At 42.1% G+C, this 19,655-nt stretch overlaps 1 protein-coding gene across 1 annotated transcript in view; it reads right to left on the bottom strand.

Moving 5' to 3' along the window:
- STT3B (STT3 oligosaccharyltransferase complex catalytic subunit B) overlaps nucleotides 1–17,601 on the bottom strand; it is a 50,912-nt gene extending 33,311 nt beyond the window's left edge. The window contains exon 1 of the mRNA XM_062496541.1: nucleotides 17,313–17,601. Within this exon, the coding sequence (XP_062352525.1) occupies nucleotides 17,313–17,545 (233 nt within the window). The 5' untranslated portion in view covers nucleotides 17,546–17,601. The remainder of the gene's footprint in view (nucleotides 1–17,312) is intronic.
- Between the last annotated feature and the right edge of the window lie 2,054 nt (nucleotides 17,602–19,655).

Below are 19,655 nucleotides of genomic sequence, written 5' to 3'. Positions count from 1 at the left end.
ATCTGTTGAAAATTTTCTAAGCCTTCAATTATAATGGCTTCTGTGCTCTAAAAGTCTTCAGCTGCAGATGCACAAAATTTTCACATCTGCAGACTCAGAAAAATGACAAGATACAAACTGTGAACACTACAAGCTATCTGAGTAATTCTAGGAGTCAGTTTTTAATGCAAATGTAGATTACAGAATCAATTCGGCCATACAGAATCTAATTAGAGATGGCAAGTCTAGATTCGTCAAAAAGATAACTGTGGATTGACTCTATATCCAACATATTCTTTGCATCCAAAGGAGGAACATATTCAGCAACACTTTATGGAAAATCTAATGAGAAACTTCACTAACTTCCTTTGAAACAAAGAAACATATATACAGTATTCCAAATTAAATTTTAAAACACCTGCTTGCCCACAGACTATACTACAAGCACAGCATTCTGCAATTCGCATTCTGAGTTCTGTATCTGCAAATGAGCAATTAACACAATGAGTTCTGCACAAGATTTTTAAAATGGAAGTGTAGCACCTATGAATCACATAATGAATCCAAGGCACTAAGGAAGTCTTTCTCATCAGGAAAATTTTACTTGTGTTACTTTATAACCTTGGTAAGTATGTATGGACACTTAACCCATCTTCAAATAAGCAAAATTAGAATTTGGAGCAGCAATACCTACATGCAGAAATACTTAAGACATGTGAAGAGACTTTCCTAGTGCCCACAAGCCAAACCTAAGGGTGTTAGACCTCACAGTAAGACTGGAGAAAACATACACCAAGGTCTAACTCTCTCATGTGTAAGAGTCCATGAGATAGAGGGTGGTCCTCTGTTTACCTGAGCCAAAACTGACTCTGCAAAATGGACGAACAACCAGGCAATTTTATTTCAGAAAAATCTCACATTCCTTTCTTTTTAACTTATATTAATGTCAGTGGAATGGTTTTATGAGGTTCTAAGTCTAATACAGACACTACATGATTTGTCCCTAATTAGCACATTGATATATGTTTTAAGTCCTTATGCGACCACAAATTCTTTTTTTGCAATTTCTCTGGATACACACCTACCATCGTTTTATGTGGAAATTGTTATCACTTTGCACACTCAAGCTTCTGTACCTCCCCGGACAGTAACCACCCCGGGAGTCATGAGCACATGAACTCTACCCCATCTTTCACAAAGAACACAGAACAGGTTTGCACAGTTCTTGCTAAACTTGATTGAAAGATGATTATTAAGACAAGTCCACCAGAAAAAAAAAAAAAGCTTTGAATGATGCACAGTTTAGTATCATCCTAATTCTCATGGTTTTAGGGGGTTAAATATGTGATTTTTGATTGTTTAATCTTTTCATTTTTCTATCAAAGTACCTGGATACGTAATGACTTTTATCATTCTGAGATAATATCAAGTATTTGTGGTGGCTCCTGAGACTGCCCTACATTTACAGAGCTTCTGATGGTCTGTACGGGTTTTGATGCAAGTAGGGCCATTTCAAAAGAGAAATACACAGCCTTCAAGCTGACTGTCAATCACAAGCCTTTGACAAAATAATTGACAGCAGTATGCCATTCTGAGTTTCCTCAGGTTCAAAGCTGGTCATGGACCTACTTCTGATTTCAGATTTCATAACTCTGGATGAACCCACCCACTCAGAAAAATGTGACAAAGGCTCCCTTGTTATACTAAGATTAGTAAGAATGACGATGTAACACAATGGCAGGAAGTTTTGCAGTGATGGACTTCAAAACTTCAAAATTGATGGAAATTTTGAGTCAAATGAGGAAGACATTTCTGTTCCTGGAATCCAGCTGAGAAACAAAACTCCCTTTTGTAATATCTTTAGAATAATCCCTGAAGGTAAACCAGGAGAAAGCCAAGGCAGAAAAAAGGTGGATAACACAATCAGCAGGGCATCCATTTTTCTGAGGCCCAACATTCACTAAGCTCAATGGAAATCCCGAAGAATACCAGAATGTTTATAGAATAACCATTAATAATAACCATTAAGAATATCAGAATGTCCCCAATGTGTTTAAGAAGGATTACAGCCTTTCTACTGCCACTGCTTGGCATGGAATTTTCCCTGCCTGCAGTAAGATGTTACGCTTCGCAAGTGCTAAAATCAGGAACTGCATGCTGCCAGTAGCTTAATGATATAAAATTCTACAAGAAGCATACAGTCACTCAGCTTCTTCAGAGAACCCAGGGCACCTCCAGTATTCTTGCTAAGAAACTGTGAGCTTTTGAGAGCACTCCATGATAAAAATTTGTATTTTTCACACAATATAACACCATTCGAAACCACGATATGCTTCCCATCACCACGTAGTGGGCGTATATCTGTCTACAACTTCAGACACTTCCCCTGATGCCTATTAGATTTTTTATTACTTTTTCCTCTATCTTGCTTTTGAACTACTCCATATCTCAAGGCAAATTATTATGAAAAGCATTGGTTTTAGTAATATTAAAAGGCATACTTTGCCAGTCAATTCTGCTATTCATAACATGCAACAACATTTTAGACCTAAGAAGAAAGTGATGATGACATTTTTCTTGGGACAGTCAAAATTCCCAAGAGGTTTCAAAGACAAGATGGAAACACAATGATTTTAAATTTTTACAGGCAATAACTGAATGCTTGTTCTCTTTTTTATGGACATGCACTTTACCCCTGATACCACACTACAGCTGACATCCAAATTAATGACAATGTTGGTTCTATACCTTTTGACAGCATCAGCTTCTTGAGAGGCATCAATTCTCTCCTCAATACAGTATAAACTACCACAAACTCAAAAAACCTTACAGAACTATGTTTGTTTTTTTTCTGAGTACTCTTGGGCTACTCTGTGGCACAATCAACCATGTATGCTGCAACTCTGCAGGCTTTGCATGAATTCAAGAGTATGTTCAAGAGGGTGTTTTTCCAGACCAGATTTGTGCTGTACTTGTTTTAAGCATGATGGAGACAGCTTAACTCCAAGGTCTTCTAAGTTAAAGGCTGATACCTGAGGATCTGCTTGGCAGGAAGGAATTAAAAGGCTATTAGCTGAACAATATATTTTAAGAGCAAAATATCCTTTCTGTGAAAAATATGGTACTAAAAGTCATTGAGGTGAACATGACAGCTTCGTAAGAAGTAACAGGAAACAGAGGACAGCTAGGTTCCAAGCCACTTTTTTTCACCATATTCTAGTATAGAGAAACAACCTGTAGCACCTAAATGTGTACAGTGAACTCCCTATTAAACTGACCTCAAAATACCTGCTATCTCGTAGCAAGATCGACTATGTGTGCAGAAGTGAAGACAAGCTTTTGTAATAGTCTGAAATATAGAGTACAACAAAGGAAATTTACTATTCATTGCAGGTATTTTAATTATATTTTAACAGCTTGGAAGTATGTGGCACAGGCTTCATCTCTATTAAATAATAAAGTCACCTATACGCAATCGAAAAAGTACCAGCTACACCCAAAATGCATTTGAACCAACTTCACTTTCCATTCAGTGAAATTTAAGACATCAGTCTGAATGCAAGATGGCCTGGCAGACTACTGCTACCCTGTAAAATACAAGACATGGTAAAAAGTAAACAGGACCTTTAGAAAAGCTCCAGATCCTTCACACCACAGATAATATTTAAGCAGTGACAATCTTATTTCTGGCAGAACACATAAACAGTTATAGCACCATAGAAGAGCTTTAGCAGAAATTATTTTGTACAATTGTCAATAGTCAGTTACTCTAACTTCTCTGTAACACGACAAAGGATAAATCCAGCAAGAATCAAACATTAGATATCAAACCACTCCGTGCAAATTACGGCAACATAAGGTTCCTTAGCTGACAGGAATTAAAAGTATCTACAGTGTTGTGGCTGCACATCTAAGTCAGTTTAGCAAGTTAAAATAAGGTAGCTTTTAATCCAAAAATCCTTACATATTTGCTCTTTAGTACATTTCTTAATGCATCTGCTATTCTACCTCCTTGCATGTAGGTCGGTCTCCCTTGCCTGAATTCTCTGACTATACTTGCTTTCCCTTGGTCTCTCTGTAGGTAGAGCATGTTTAGTCGAAGAATCTGGATCTCTCATAGTGCACCTGCTGAAACACCCATTTCTATAACAACTTACTGACTTTTTAATACAGTAACTGCTTAGAAAATAAAAATTGTTTCAGAGTGGATAATACAAAAGGTCATCAGAGCAGAACAGACACAGTCTAACTTGAAGAATTTCTGTCCTGTGATTAATACCAGGTTAAAGACCTAATTTTATCAAACTTAAACACATCTGCTCAAATTCTGCTTAACCCTTCAGTTAAGCTGGCATAAATAGACACAAACATTGCATTTCTAAGGACTGTAGAACCAATCAGACAATTTTCACCTGTGGGTGTGCATGTATATAGATAGAACTACCTGCACAACAAACCAAACAATACACAGGATTTACAGGAACATAGAGACAGATCTAATTATGCCCTACAATATAAAGCTGAAAAGAAAAACACATTAATAAAGCCCAAAGTACAAAGGCGGAAGGGTAAAAAAAAAACTACTCCCAACTCTAGGATGCCTTCTACTAAATTACATATGCAAATTTAACTGTGGCAGTTATCCTTCAACTAACCTTTGCTAGCTAAAAGGAATGCAGAAGCATTCCTAATCTGCTTCTGTCTGCAAATGGGGCAAATTAGCTTGAATCACAGCTAAAAAGCAAACCACTCTAAAGACACTGTACAAGACAACAAAAAATGCTTCTATAAATACATCAGCAACAAAGGGAGGGCAAAGGAGGAACTCCATGCTTTGCTGGATGTGGAAGGAAAAAGTGACAATGCATAGAGTACCTAATGTTTCTTTGCCTCTGTCTTTTACAATAAGACCAGCTGTTGTTTCAGTACCCAGCCCCCTGAGCTGGAAGACTGGGATGAGCAGTAAAATGAAGCTCCCATGGGAAAATGGTCAGCAACCTACTGCACTGCTCAAACACACACAAAGCTCCAGGGGGTCCATCCAAAGGTACTGAGGGATCTGGTGGAAGTGCTCACCAAGCCATTTGCAATCATTTCCCAGCAGTCCTGAATAACCAGAGAGATCCTGGTAGACCAAAACCAGCAAATGTGATGCCCACCTACAAGAAGGATGTGAAGAAGGACCCAGGCAACTCCAGGCCTGTCAACCTCACCTTGGTGCCAAGGAAGGTTATGGAGCAGATCATCTTGAGCACAATCATGCAGCACATACAGGACAGCCAGGGCATTAGGTTCAGTCAGGATGGCTTAAGAGGGACAGGTACCTCTAGACCAACCTGATCTCCTCCTATAACAAGGTGACACACTTAGTGGATGAGGGAAATACTGTGGATGTTGCTTATCTAGGCTTTACTGCAGCCTTTGACAACATTTCTATAGCATTCTGGAGAAACTGGGCTGCTCATGGCTTGGACAGGTGCCTTCTTTGCTGGGGAAACAACTGTCTGGATGGCCAAACCTCAAGAGTGGTGGTGAATCCAGTTGGTAGCCAGTCACAAGTGGTGTTCCCCAGGGATCAGTGTTGGGGCAGGACCAGGCCAGTTTAATTTCTCTATCAATTACCTGGATGAGGGATCAAGTGTACCCTCAGTCAGTTTGCAGATGTTGTGTGGGAGTGTTGATCTGCTGCAGGGCAGGAAGGCTCTGCAGAGGGATCTGGACAGGCTACAATAATGGGCCAAGGCCAGTTACACGATGTTCAACAAGGCGAAGTGCTGGATCCTGTGCTTGGATCACAACAACCATGCTGAATACTGCAGGCTTGGGAAAGAGTGGCTAGAAAGCCAAATGGTAGAAAAGGACCTGGTTTAACAGAAGCTGAACATGAGCCAGTGTGTGCCCAGGTAGCCCAGAAGGCCAATGCCATCCTGGTCTGTATCAGAAATAGTGTGGCCAGCAGGACCAGGGCAGTGATTGCCTGCCTGCGCCCAGCACTGGTGATGCCACATCTCAAATCCTGTGTTCAGTTTTGGGACAAAAAAGAACAATGAGGTGCTGGAGTTAAGTCCAGAGACCGGCAGCGAAGCTGGTGAAGGGCCTGGAGCACAACAACGAGCAGCTGGGTTTGTTCAGCTTGGAGAAAAAAAAAAAAGGCTTATGGGGAACCTTATCACTCTCTGCAAACACCTGAAAAGAGGTTGTAGCCAGGCAGGGGTCAACCTCTTCTCCCACATAACAAGTAAGATGACAAGAAGAAATGTCAAGTTGCACCAGAGGAGATTTAGATAGGTATTTGGAAAAATTTCTTCACTAAAAGAGTTGTTAAGCATTGGCTACCCAGAAAGTGGTTGACTCACCAACCCTTGAAGTGTTTAGAAGAGGCTAGACATGCTACTACTGGGTTATCATTTGGACCAATTGCTCTAAGAGGTCTTTGTCAAACTAAATGATGCTACGACCTCAACTATTTTAACTGATTTTATTCTGAAGCAGATTAAAAGTATCCAGATGGTCTATTAATACAGTCTAACAGAAGTGATGATGGCCCCCAGCTAAGGGCAAAAAGGGTTCCAGCTGTTTGCAAAGTGATTGTATATTCTCACGCTGGAGCAAATTAATGCAGGAATAGGATGTCACCAATAAAATAAACAAAGACCAGGAGAGTAGCCGAAAACTGAAACTGGCCTTCACCCTTCCTCATAATAGTGGAGTCTATCTTTCTAACCATATTTTGCACTCAGATGCTTTCAGTGTCTGATTTAGTCTCAAATAAGTATGTCAAGTAGAATTTAAAATGAGTTATCAACAACTATTTTGTATCTTTCATAATGTTTCAAGTCAGTCTAAATTAAAAAGAAACCCTAAGTTTTCCTCAAATTTAATGTAACCAGTTAAGAATTGTACTTAATGGTTACCAGTGTTTCTTCAAAGACTGTGCACAGGAAGCACAAGGGTAATAAGAAAATGTTATTTGCTTTTGAGGTATTCTCACAGAAATGCTAAAGTGTACTGTAATGACTGCAGTGCTCAGCATTTAAGACAGTATTTATAATTAATATTAAATTCCTGCCATGTACAATATGAAATTGAAGTTACATGTTTATTTTCTCATTATGTGATAGAACTTCTAGTATTGCTCAGTCTTACTCTACCGTAGATACTGAGCTATTTCACTGTGCTCCTCTGTAATTTTAGTAAAATCCCATGAATACTTAGAAATGACCTTAAAATGTGAAGGTGGGGGAACACTGTTACAATGAGCAAGGCTTGCTATTACCCCTATGCTTTGAAGCTGTCACAAATGTTATTACAAAAATATTCAGAAATTACACCCACCACTGCCTCCTCTATACTATGTCCAGGAACATGCCCTTTCAAAAGCAAACCACCTCTTTGACCAGCCAGCTACACTGGTATATACAGTTTGTTAGCTACAGCCCCTCTGTCTTAGAACAGTAAAAGGATGAGTTTAATTTCTAAAGCCATTTTATTAAATCAAAGTATATCCTTTCGCTGCTGCCCCACTGACAAAAAGTGAATGAGTGAAATTCACATAAGGTGAATTTCATTTGCCCATGAAAATGGGGAAAGGAGGATGCTAAAGCAAGAGGTTCAGTTTCAATTTAGGTGGGGTTGAAAAGTCATGTACTGCAGGGGTATGTGAGAGCTGCTGGGAATGACCTGGTGTAAACTCTCAAGGGACAGTTCTTAGGTCACATAATCCTAAATCTTCTCTCTCCCTGCTCTCCGAATATGAATTAAGATGGTTCCACAACCTTTCATGCTTCAATCCCCACCAGACCATATGCCCTCTCAACTCTCTCTCCACAAATGTGCTGTTCTGTGGCTTTTTCTTCTTGAAGGTAGCCCTGAAAGACAGCAGATGGCACCGTGTGGAACATGCTTTCACAAAGCAAAACCATGATGCGCATAGCTAAGAATGTTTTGTTGAAACCAGAGTGCAATGGAAGCATTAAAAAACCCAAACCCTGAAGCTGACTTAAAAAAGCAAAAGCCAGAAAATAAAATTCAGTGACGGAACAATTGCAAGCATGATATATTTCACACAAAACATATCATCCAAGCTTGTGTCTAGCAAAAATTGGGCTTTACCGTGGGAGGGTGCGGCTAATGGTGGTGAAGTAAAGGTGGAATACAATATTAAATCATTACAAATTCCTCGGCTCCCATTTAACCAGAGGAGAATAATTACAGTTGCTATTACTACCTGACCTGAAACATCACAAATTAAGATACTGTTGCTAATGTTTAAGGCAGTCTCTCCAGTATCAAGATCCATTTTCTAGTTGGCAAATGAAAGATTAAAACAGTTACAGAGTAAAATTAATTGTGAGACACATGCAACAACTTTTCAAATGTTACTTCAGACATCTGACAATAGATGAATCATTCTAGTCACCTGAGTAGGATAAAACAGTCAAAACACAGTACCATCACACAGCTTCTTGGAAACCTCAAACACTGCCATGACTTTCATTCCACAATAGTGAGTCAAAGAGATATCCATTTACTGTCATTGTTAACACCGACACAATGCCAAAGCTCCAATTTTGTTTTGCTGACTTTCTAAATTAGAAGAATTGCAACTTTAATATTGCCAAAGAAAGAATTAAAGATACTTTAAAGACCTTTAATATCCAACCATGAAGATGAAAGCGCCTTTTTCAAGATAAATGTTTCAAAAATATTTATGAAATTCTAAGTTATTTAACTGAACTTCCAAATGCTGTTTGGGCTAAGTTTAGAATAAGGAGTTAGCACATTCAATGTATGGAATAGACTATATATAGACATATATATGTATGTAAAGGTAGATAAATATAGAAAAGTACTCAGGACAGGAAAGCTTGTTTTGCTTCTACATCACTCTATTTTCAAATCCTCTGGCTATAGCACACGCATACTCTATTAAATGTGTTCCTCTCAATCAGATGCATCCTCAAAGAGGTACCTTCCACGCCTAGACCTTCTTAATATATCAATCTATTGTGAAGATGAGATTACAAATGAATAAAATCACACTTCCTGAATTTAAGGAAGTTGGCTATCATTTATAGCATAATTGCAAAGAGATAATACAGACTGAAAAAAATAAAGCCAAGAACTCAAAAAATGTAGGCTGCTCAGTCACATGTGCTAGAACAGTTTAAAATTACATAATTACATGTTATTTCTCCCTTCTGCCAAATCCATATTAAATCAACATGATATAGAGTGCCCATCCATAAAGTGAGCCACTATTTTAAATAAATGCAATACTGTGCAAAACAGTTTAGAGGAAAATAGTTACCCCACTAAGAACACCACCAAAAATCAATAATCAAGCCAAACTCACATCCTCCATTGCAATGTAGTTTCCCAAGGAATTTGTTTGTTTAAGTGAGGGAAGTTTAGAAAATGTGTTTTGCAATTCCTCATGGATTATCAGCTGAACAGAACATGAACATGCTCTTTTACCTAACAAACCAACATAACCCACATAAATTGACTGTCACGGAAAATTATATGATAAGCATTGTAACACCCGGAAGAAATTATCATTTACAGTTACTTAAGCTAGATGGGCTCTGAAAAAGTAACATTTGATACTGGGCTTGGGTCCCCCATAGCAGACAGACATTTAAAAAAACTGCTTCCTGCTCTTAAAGGCGCTCATGTACAAATACTAAGTTACTCCTTGTTTAAAAAAGACCAATTCATTTTCTAAAGCACAGGAATATTGCCTCACATAATAGCAAGAATTTCTGAAGTATAGCAGGTATTTAATTCTCTAAAACACCAAAGGAGCTTTTACCCTGGGAAAGCAGCAGTAAGTCGGGAAATACAGAAGTTGATCTATTTTGTTCGTATCTATATCCTTCAATTCACTCCCCAGGCTGCTACAACTTATGTAAGGTGTGGTGAAGCATTAGGGTCAATTTCACGGTACCTCTCCAGCCCAGATCTAGCAGCTACCCACATTAAAAACACCTCACTTTGATTCTCAAGAACAGCTCAGATGAAGACCACAAACTCTGCTCACCTGTGGGGCTGGAAATAAAGTCTGTGTGCTGGACATACTATAAAAAGGCTACAGCAATACATGTCCTAAGTTCACTTTGTTCTCCGAACAAGTAGTAAGACTGATGGCTCCAAGAAGTTTTGCTAAAGGAGTTAATAATAATAATAAAAACACTGTCATACATCCTGTTACAAGGTGCTGGCTCCACAGGCCCCAAAACTAGCAGCTTTATTGGCTTTCCTAAGCAAAAAAAATGCCCTCAGGAGTAGCCCTAAATGTCAGTACAAATGTACCTCAAAGGGCTTACAAGAATGGAATTTTCAAAAATTCAGGAGGAAACTCTGCAACACACACACACACACAGTTAGACATTAAATAGAAAATAACTTGACTAAATTAGAGGAGATTCTTGTGGAACAGCAAAGAGACCTCCATAAACTTAGTGTACCCTCAATCCATTTAAAACCTATTAGTTCCTACAGAATTTTGAATTTTCTTGCTAACTATACTGGCTAAAATTTTTATTCTCCCCTTCTCCCACCAGTTAAACATGAGACAGATTAAAAAACATGAGTATTAGGATTACAGGCTGCCAAAACTAGAGACCATTAGAGAGAGTTACAACAGGAGGCAAAAGCTAACCTTTATCAACCACTCTAACCCTATGTAATGAAATAAAATTTCTGTTTTAAAAACTGAACATATTAAGCTGTCCAAATAGTAGGATATCTGCCCCAAAAAAAGTCCATTCAAGGATTTTAATTGTAGCATTTGCTCTGGTTAGTCAAGTGTTTGCTGAAGACTGTTAAAAAAAAAATCATGGCATTAAAAGCTAAACTTGATGGTTCAGTTGACCCAGCCTACATGAAACATTTGGATATGTTTTCCTTTTCATGTTTCATTCTGCTGCCCATAAATCAATAAAAGGGACACTTTGCAAACATTCCATCTCACCTCATGTGTTTTCCAAAAAAAGTCTGTAGGGAGTCTCTGTACTCAACCATACTCTCCATGTATTTTATGAACCTGCCCCTCCTACCTATCATGCATAACCCCATTACTGTACCCATATGAAATCTGATGAGGTGTTCACCCCAGTTACAAGTAGTGCAAGTGAGGAAAGAAGTACTGTGCGCTAAGTAAAGATGGTATAAGACAACAGTAATGCACAGCAGGGGTTTCATTCTTGCATGACCGCTCTTTTATGAGGCCACACAGTGAACTGCTTTTCAGCTGCATCACTCCAACTGAACAAATCTAGCCTGAGGTCTCCCCACTCACAGAGCAGTTTCTGCTATGCCTTCAACTCTCTCCAATGTTCTTTCTCCAAATTATACTCCTTCCATTACATTTCTAACATTTACCTATTTTTGCAATTTCACAAGCCGTAGAGAAGTCCAGTGCAATCAAGTGCATATCATCTTGACTGTTACCACCATATCAACCTTACAGAAAAATTTACTTGGCTTCAAAACAGCTCCCTCCAAATAGGCCAAGAATACCTTACAATTGAGAAACCCCAAAATCCAGGCTAACCTGCACTAAAACAGTTTCTCAACCCATGTCATACTGCAATAGAAGTGATCATAAAAATTGCCTGATTTGGGTCCTCCTCATTAAGAGGTAGGTGGTGGTGCAGTGGTGAAGCCTGGAAGACCATGCTCACATAAAAATCTCTAACCTTTCTTTTCATGAGCACCCAGGCCCCACTGAATCGGGTCTGGACTCAATGCTAGAATATTTTTCCTACTATAATAAAATGGCAGAAACAAGTTTGAGTTACCTGAAATTCTGTTTAAATTATTAGTATTACTAGATTTAAAAAAAATTCAAATGTTAACAGTAAATATAGTCTTAAAAATATTTCAATAAATACAAATAGAGTACTTATCCCTTCACAGAATCAAAACACTTTCGAATTAAGAGCACGTAGTAGGTTTTTAATATGAATCTCGTGAAATTTGAACATCTCAAAATTAATTCAAAGAGATTATATTCAAACTGAATTGGAATAAAATTCTTTCCTGAGGTCTGGAAAACGTCTAAGATTATAAACAAAAGGAATTGTTTCGGGAAAAAACCCTAAAGTCTGTGAGAAATGTTTCCTAAACAGATCCACATTTATGTACTTCACTTAAACAGGACTGTGGGATGGGTTGAAAGGCTCCAGAAAGACAGATAGAGTTTGGAAACCAAAGTGGCTGTTAACTCTCAAGAAGACATTTAGTACACAGTCTGTTGTCTATTTTCCCAGCAACAGGCACTAGCAGGGAAGCAGTGGCCAGATCAATCACCCAGATGCGCAATGGTAATTGATATTATTGACACTATCCTCTTTACACAATTTTCCCCCCTCTCCTTAGGAACACCAACTTAACATGCTCTTATTCACCTCTTCTTTCATCACCTGTTGCTCCAGTGTCTTAACATGCTCTGGTTTTAGTTGTATACACCTTCCCTCTGTCACTCAATCCCAGTTTATCCTCTAACATCAGTCACTATTTACATTCTCTACTGATGTTCAGATTCTTCCTCAAAAATAAGAGAATAAACTGTAATATAAAAACTGGGGGCAAACCAGCTTAGGCAATGAAAATGTTATAGTATTTTAACAGTTTACCTCACTAAATTTATTATGACTGCTTTATAGCAAGCAAGAAGAAAAAAACAGGACTGCACAGGGGGCAATAGGAAGTCAACTATCAGACCAGGTAACTACAACACAAACCCACAACCACCAGTGATCGATCAATTCCATACACTACTTTTTATGTTCACTTCAGTCACACTTTGAATTTTAAGGAAGGTTTCATGTCATATTTATAAATGCTAAATTGTTTTCAGTAATGAAACAAGTTTACAACAGCTCAAGGATCCATCTGGCAAATGTGACTTGATCACAGCAAAACCTGTATATTTGACATGGCTGAGATAAAATTCTCATCTTCATTTAACCTGCCTGTCTCTGAAACTCAAGCAATGACACTGACCATAGGTTTATTTTCACCAGTTCATCCCCATTCATGAAACCCCACTAACACTAGATTATGGTAGCCACACTGAGAAAGTGGATTGCTTTTCTACCTTTAAGCCATATTTGCTATTAGGACAATTATGCTACCTCAGAGTGAGGTACAATTAACAATGGTCATCCCTAATGGCATGTAAAAAAGCTGGTGGCTTGAGTGATCAGTGCTGCTGGTATAGAAGAGCCAAAAATGTATATGAGATTGTGGTAATGCTCTCCAGTACCAAGAGCTGACAGGGATGTAGGAGACAACATTTCTGGCAGGAGAAGGTAGGCAAATGGATCTGACAAAGTCGGCATCAGTGCGCCATCCTGCACATGAAAACTGGTATGAAGAGGGTATCAAGCTCACACATATGAACTTTGGTATTCCAGCCTAAGAAAGCTTTCACTAAGGTAACTGGTATTAATATCTTTTAGCAAGATGTTAAAATTCTCAGGGGAAAGAGCAGTTTCATCTCATGTCATGGGATATGGTTAATGATTCAGATACAGTTCTCACATGTGTAACTTAATGGTTAGAACTGTACAAACAGAGTGAATGTACTGTTTTGACTACTCCCTGAAGACTACTGATGTAGCAAAAGTTATCGTTTCACTTGGTAGCAGTATCAGAATGCAACAGTTTTGCTAGATAGATACATACACCAGATATATAGATAATCATATGTATACCTCTGCAAACACACATATTATTTTTTATACATATACACATACACAAACGTATGTATGATGCAAGCAGCCAAAAGAATACAGCATATGGACATGCTGGAGCTTTAGGAGGTTCACAGAAGGTAGCCCCTGCTCAAGGGCTCCAGGATTTTGGTTGCCTTGGTTCTGGAGCCAGGTTGGCATTTAAGGCAACATCTGACAGTAAGAATGCTCTCACTCGACAACTGAGTTAAATCTGCTGTTGTACTTTCATGTGCAGCTTTCACTCTGCACTTGTGTGTACACAGCAGCCAAATAAAGCTCTTGGTCGACTCAACTGCCAAACCAGCCAACAGATGAACCAAATTTCAGATGTGAAATCTGTCCATTCCAATGTACCATCACTATCCATGTTTCAAGTTCTTTGCCTTAGAATGAAATCCTGGAATTAAACGCTGGAGGCCTGTCAATGGCACATCTTAATGTCAGTGGGGCCTGACTGTGTATCAGCTCACCTGACCTAGAAGCTGCCAAGAAGTACACACATTTCTCTGGACCAGCTCAAGTATGGAAAGTAAACACAATGAGAAATAAATAAAAAAGTGAAAATACTGCACAAAATAGGCAGTCAGTGCAAAAAACACTCCTAGTAAACCTAGTCATAACGTACAGGTCACAAGTTCTTAAGTGACAGCATGGTGACCTCCAAGTACTAGTTTGGTTTTACCTTGCACAGGCATTGCATTTCAGTGGAGATCAAAAACCAAACACCGTCCCCTCTCTATTGCCTTGGCCTATCGTACTACATTTGGGTCACTTCTGGAAGAAATGCCAACATAAGTGAGTCTCAGTGGCTGATTTTACAAAAGCAGCAAATCTCCCTTCTCTCCCAAATCAAAACCTAATTTTACTGTCAGAAAGGCAGCTCAAAAGGGATGTTAGGGGGGAAAAAAAAGTGGGTTTTGATTCAATTAATATGTAGAAAACCCAAGGTGATTCTGCCTTTCTTCCCATTCTTGATGGTTTCATATGTCCATACCATGAAACTGGATTCTTAAGTAAATAGGAAAGCTTTCTACATCTTAGAGGCAACAATATTTTTCCATTCAAAAGACTAAACTATTTGCCTAATGCTCCTCATTTTATCAGATATACCTCAGTTTCCTTTCTGGACCACAAAATAAATACTAGAGAATAGGTGACTGACTTAACAACACACTGCGAGATATCCTATGCAAGCTTGACAGGAAAAGCCAGAAGAATTGAGAAAAATATCAAACTGTTCCACAGCAAAGTCTACAGCCACTGTCCTGAAAAAAAGAAAAAAATCCAGTTTACCTGGAGAAGCTGCTAAAGAAGTGGTTTAAAAAAATAGAAACAGAGCACTGCTACTAGTCTTTTCATAAGCTCAATTCCCATATTACATTCAGACTCGTAAGACCCTTGCAACTGTGAAAAAAAACATTCCTACCTAGCTACTCCACACTGTTTAAGAGCGCAACATCATTGTTTTACTTTCCAACAATTTTGCTACTGCAATAGAGAAAGCCCTTTGTTTTCACTCAGTTTCTACCATTTTAGGTTCTCTTTCCTACTAATTAACTTAAGTGCATTTGCCTCTACCATTTCTGGCATGCAGCAACACGACACTGGCATGATTCTTGACATTTCAACTGCTTCTCAGAGACCTGCATTAAAATCAATGAGTTTTGTCAACTTCATCTATTCCCTAATTAACAAGGGTACGTCCAGCAGCTCAGGCAGCAGTGCCTTCTGTTTGTGTACTCAGGAAGATGACTTTGCATCAATTTACACACTGCTTTAAACAGGAGTTTATCTTTACAGCTAGATCATTACTATGAACTTAACTCCCATAGCACCCTTTTAGTCTCCTTCAGGGCTTAGTAACAAGTTATGCAACTCAGCACTGTAAAACTTTCATTTATCCAACAAGGATGAGTTTTGATTATAAAAATCTGATAAAATTTGCACAAAAATGTAAGTTGCATGCTCAAAAGTTTCCTCCATAATAGAAAGGAAACCCTTTATGCTTAAATTTAGATTAGAAGAGAACTACTCCACAGGATACAAACTCAGGTTCATAGTCTCACTGTAGATGTGTTTAAACTATGCTCCCCCTCATTCTTAACTTTATTAACTGGAAGCATGCACTTCTTCCATTCATTTGCATTTGCAGAAAAACACTTAAATCACGGACAGTTACTTGACATTTTGAAGATATTTTGAGAAACTTGGCTTTCACATCACAAAGGTTTATTACTTCACACAGCATTTAAAAACAAAGCAATTCCTTGTTCTCTGTCTACTATTCTGAGCCATGATTTGTGAATGGATTACATTTGCGGGTGGGGGGAGAGAAATGAGGGGGGGAAAGGCAACTGGAAAAGAGGAAGTTGCGCTTTTGAACGTATCAAAGTGGAGAGCATGTTTTGCAAAGAATGCAATTCCAGCAATTTTAGATTAAATTTAACAATTTTAGATTACATTCAACACAGAATATCTAGCGTGCATTTCAAAACGAAGCATCTCCTTCCTTCGTGCAATTAAAAGTGAGACCCAAGACACAAAATTTTAAACTAAAATCTGACAGCTCACTATTCTAATGTCATCTGCCACTTACCCTACCTAAAGTTCTAAAAACCCCACGCATTCCCAGGATGAAGTAACCAGCAGTATAAAAATTCATTGCCACGTTTTTGCATTACAACAACCCTGCCCCACAAGTCTTGTCATCTTTCACTTCGCCTTGCTGCAAGGAACGAGTGCAGCATTTCTTAATCTCATGCATAAAATGGTTTCGGTCCCCTCCAAGAGGGAAAAAGAACAGACGGCTTCAGACAGGAGGGAAAGCAATCTTTGGAAAAACCAAGATGTGTGGGAAACAGCAAAAGTCCTTGGGCTCAGAAACGCAGCTTCGAAACACCTGGCAGTAAATCAATGTCACCCATTTCGCTGTAATCCCTCAAGTCACTTTTATGAAGATTACTTCCTGCAGTGCATTCCTCACTGCTCCCTCCCCGGCCGACAAGGACTCTAGTAAAGACCACTTCGGGAAGCCGCACCGCACACGCGGGACCGGCGCCGCGACAGCGGGACCCGGACCGGGGCGCGGGCACGGCAGGCACAACTGTTTCACTACCAGCCCCTGACTCTTGCCCACTCCCAATTCCCTGCCAGCGCCACAACTTTTTTTCCCCGTGCCCCTCGGAGAGTCTTGCCGCAACTCCAGGGGATGCAGGGAAACTGCCGCCGCCCCGTTCGCGAGGTCTCCGCCGCAGGGGACACCCCAGCGCCCGGCACCGCCGCTCGCTCCGGGCGCTTCCCTTCTCCCGCGCCGCGGTGGCGACCCCTCACGCTCCCTCCGACCTGCCACAGCGTGTCCCGTCCGCACCGCCTCCATCTCTCTCTCCTTGCTTCCCTCCTCGGCTCCCGGGGCGGCCGCGGCTGCCGGCTCACTCCGGGGAACACGCAGGGGCGCAACTTCGTAGTGGAGCTGGGGGCGGGCTGAGGGGCCCTCCCGCCGTCCCCGCGGCCACGGCGGAGGGAACGCGCGGGTCTCCCCCGCCGCGCTTTCCCGCCTCCCCGTCCCGCCCGGCGGCGGCGGCGACTGACCAGGGGTCGAACTCGTGGATGATGCTCTCGAAGCGGATGACGGCGAAGAGCCGGGAGCTGAATCCAGCCAGCCAGGCCAGGAAGAGGATGGTGAAGGAGAGCAGGGACTGCCAGCCCGCCGGCTGCGATAGGCCCCCCGACAGGCCGCCGCCCGCCCCAGCACGGCTGTGGAGCGGCGCCGCGGAGTTGGCGTTGGGTCTGTGCTTGTGGTCGGGGGCCGAGTGCTCCGCCATGTTGTACCCGGGGCTCCCTCGCAGCCTCTCCCTCCGCCCGGCGCGTGCGGGGAGGAGGAGGCGGAGGAGGGGAGGAGAGGAGGGAGGAAGGGCAGGGGGCGGGGTGCTCGGCAAGGGGCGGGGCGGGGCCCGCCCGTTCTTGCTCGGCGCTCCTCGCTGACTCCCCGCCGCCTCCTGGCGCACCCGGGCTCTGCCGCTGCTGCCTCCTCCTCCTCCTCCTGCCGCCGCCGTCACCGTCCCCCGGGGCCGGGAAGGGCACGACGCGGCGCGCGCGAGCCCGGGAGGCGGGGCCATCCACAGGAACGGGGCGGGGCCAAGGAGCCGGAGGAGCGGGGCTCGAGGCGGCCCGGGGCGCGCGCGCGGCTCCGAGGGGCAGCGCCGGGGTGGGAATGGGGGCTCTGCCAGGAGGGCCTGCGGACGGGAGCCAGGCGGAAGGGAGAGAGACGGATCGCGTCTCCCTTCCTCACTCCCTCCCTCCCGAGCGGTTCGTTTGACATTGCCGCCCCTCCGCACCGGGAGGAGCTACCGGGGGAGGGCGGGGCTCCCAGGAGAAGGCGAGGGGGCGGGACTGACCCCGTCCGGTAACGCCCTCCTAACAGGAACTCCAGTGGCGGCCTGTCACGGTGCGACAGGTATTTAAAAGGGGCGGGTCATTCCCGAGCAGCCAATGGGAGCGGTATAGCGTCGTGCGCAAGGAAACGTAGCTCCAGATGCCGGCCGTTGGGGCAGTTGACTGGCAGCGGCTTGGTCCAATCGGAGCGCGGCGTGCGAGTCACGAGGGCGCCCCCCGGAGCCATGCCAGGGTGCTGCGGTGTGTGTGGGCCGGAGGGTGGTGCTGCTCCCGGCGTGCTCTGGGGCGGCGCGGAGCGGAGCGGGGCATGCCGGGAGCTGTAGTCCGCCGTGCGGGGGCGCGGTGAGTCCCTGAGCGTGTGAGGGGTAACTCCATTTGTCAGGAATGTTTATTTGGCCCGGTGGAAACTTGCGTTGGCTGACGCTGAGGGATCTGGGAGAGCTTTATCCTCATGCAGCTGAAAGGAGTAGCTTGGGGCAAGGTCAGGGAGAGCTCTGCGTGTGCCGCTTGCCTTAGCTGGGAGCACTTTTACGGAAACCATCGGTGCATCAGTTGGATTGGAAGAGACCTTTGAGGTCATCGAGTCCGACCTGTGGTCGAACACCACCATGTCAACTCGACCATGGCACTAAGAGCCAGATGCAATCTTTCCTTAAACACCTTCAGAGATGATGACTATCACCTTGATGCAGTGACCAGCAAATGGACGCCTTGGTTTGCTGGGGGGGATGTGATTGTTTGGGGTTTTATTAATTGCTTTTTAGGAGTTTTCCCATTTAAATGCTATTTGGGAGCCTTTTAATTTCCTCAAATATTTTGAAAAACCTGTGGCTATAAGGAGAAGGTGAATTAAACCGAAGGCTTCTGAGGTTGCTCAGTGTTTGAGGTCATGCTGGCCTTTTTTCTGCCCTAAGATAAGATGGCAGGAGATGGCAGGAGACAGCCGGCTTTTAGAAAAGGTGTGATACGAAACACAGCCAGAATAAAAGAGTACACGGCTCTTTGCAGCGATCACACGGACAATGTGTTTTGTGGCTTTTATGTAGGACTTCAGTTTTGAAATTATATAGCTTGGTGTTTGTTGTCTGAGGTCTGGACATTCCCTTTGATGCACAAATGCAGCTCTTCAAAGGTCCTGAAGACTTCCAGTTCAATTTTACTAGAGTGGATGGGGACTATATTGTGCCTTAGATGACTAATACAATTCTAGTTATTCTTTGCTGTTGTCTCTGGTTTTATTTTGTTTGGCCAAACACACACAGTGGAAATATTTTTATTACAGAATCCTGGAATGATTTGCGTTGGAAAAGACTGTACTTCCAACCTCCCTTCTAAGAACAGAACGTTTTCCATTACACCAGGTTACTCAAAGCCTCATCCAACTTGGCCTTGAACACTTCCAGGAATGGTGCATCCATAGCTTCTCTTGGCAACCTGTTCTAGTGGCTCATCACTCTCCCAGTAAAGAATTTCTTCCTAACATCCAATCCAGACCTACCTCCTCTCAGTTTAAAGCAGTTCCCCCTTGTCCTGTCACTA

This window comes from Cinclus cinclus, chromosome 1 (genome assembly GCF_963662255.1).
Source record: "Cinclus cinclus chromosome 1, bCinCin1.1, whole genome shotgun sequence".
NCBI classification, from domain to species: domain Eukaryota; kingdom Metazoa; phylum Chordata; class Aves; order Passeriformes; family Cinclidae; genus Cinclus; species Cinclus cinclus.
The sequence above is the reverse complement of the archived record's forward strand: the minus strand, read 5'-3'. Positions and strand labels throughout refer to the sequence as shown.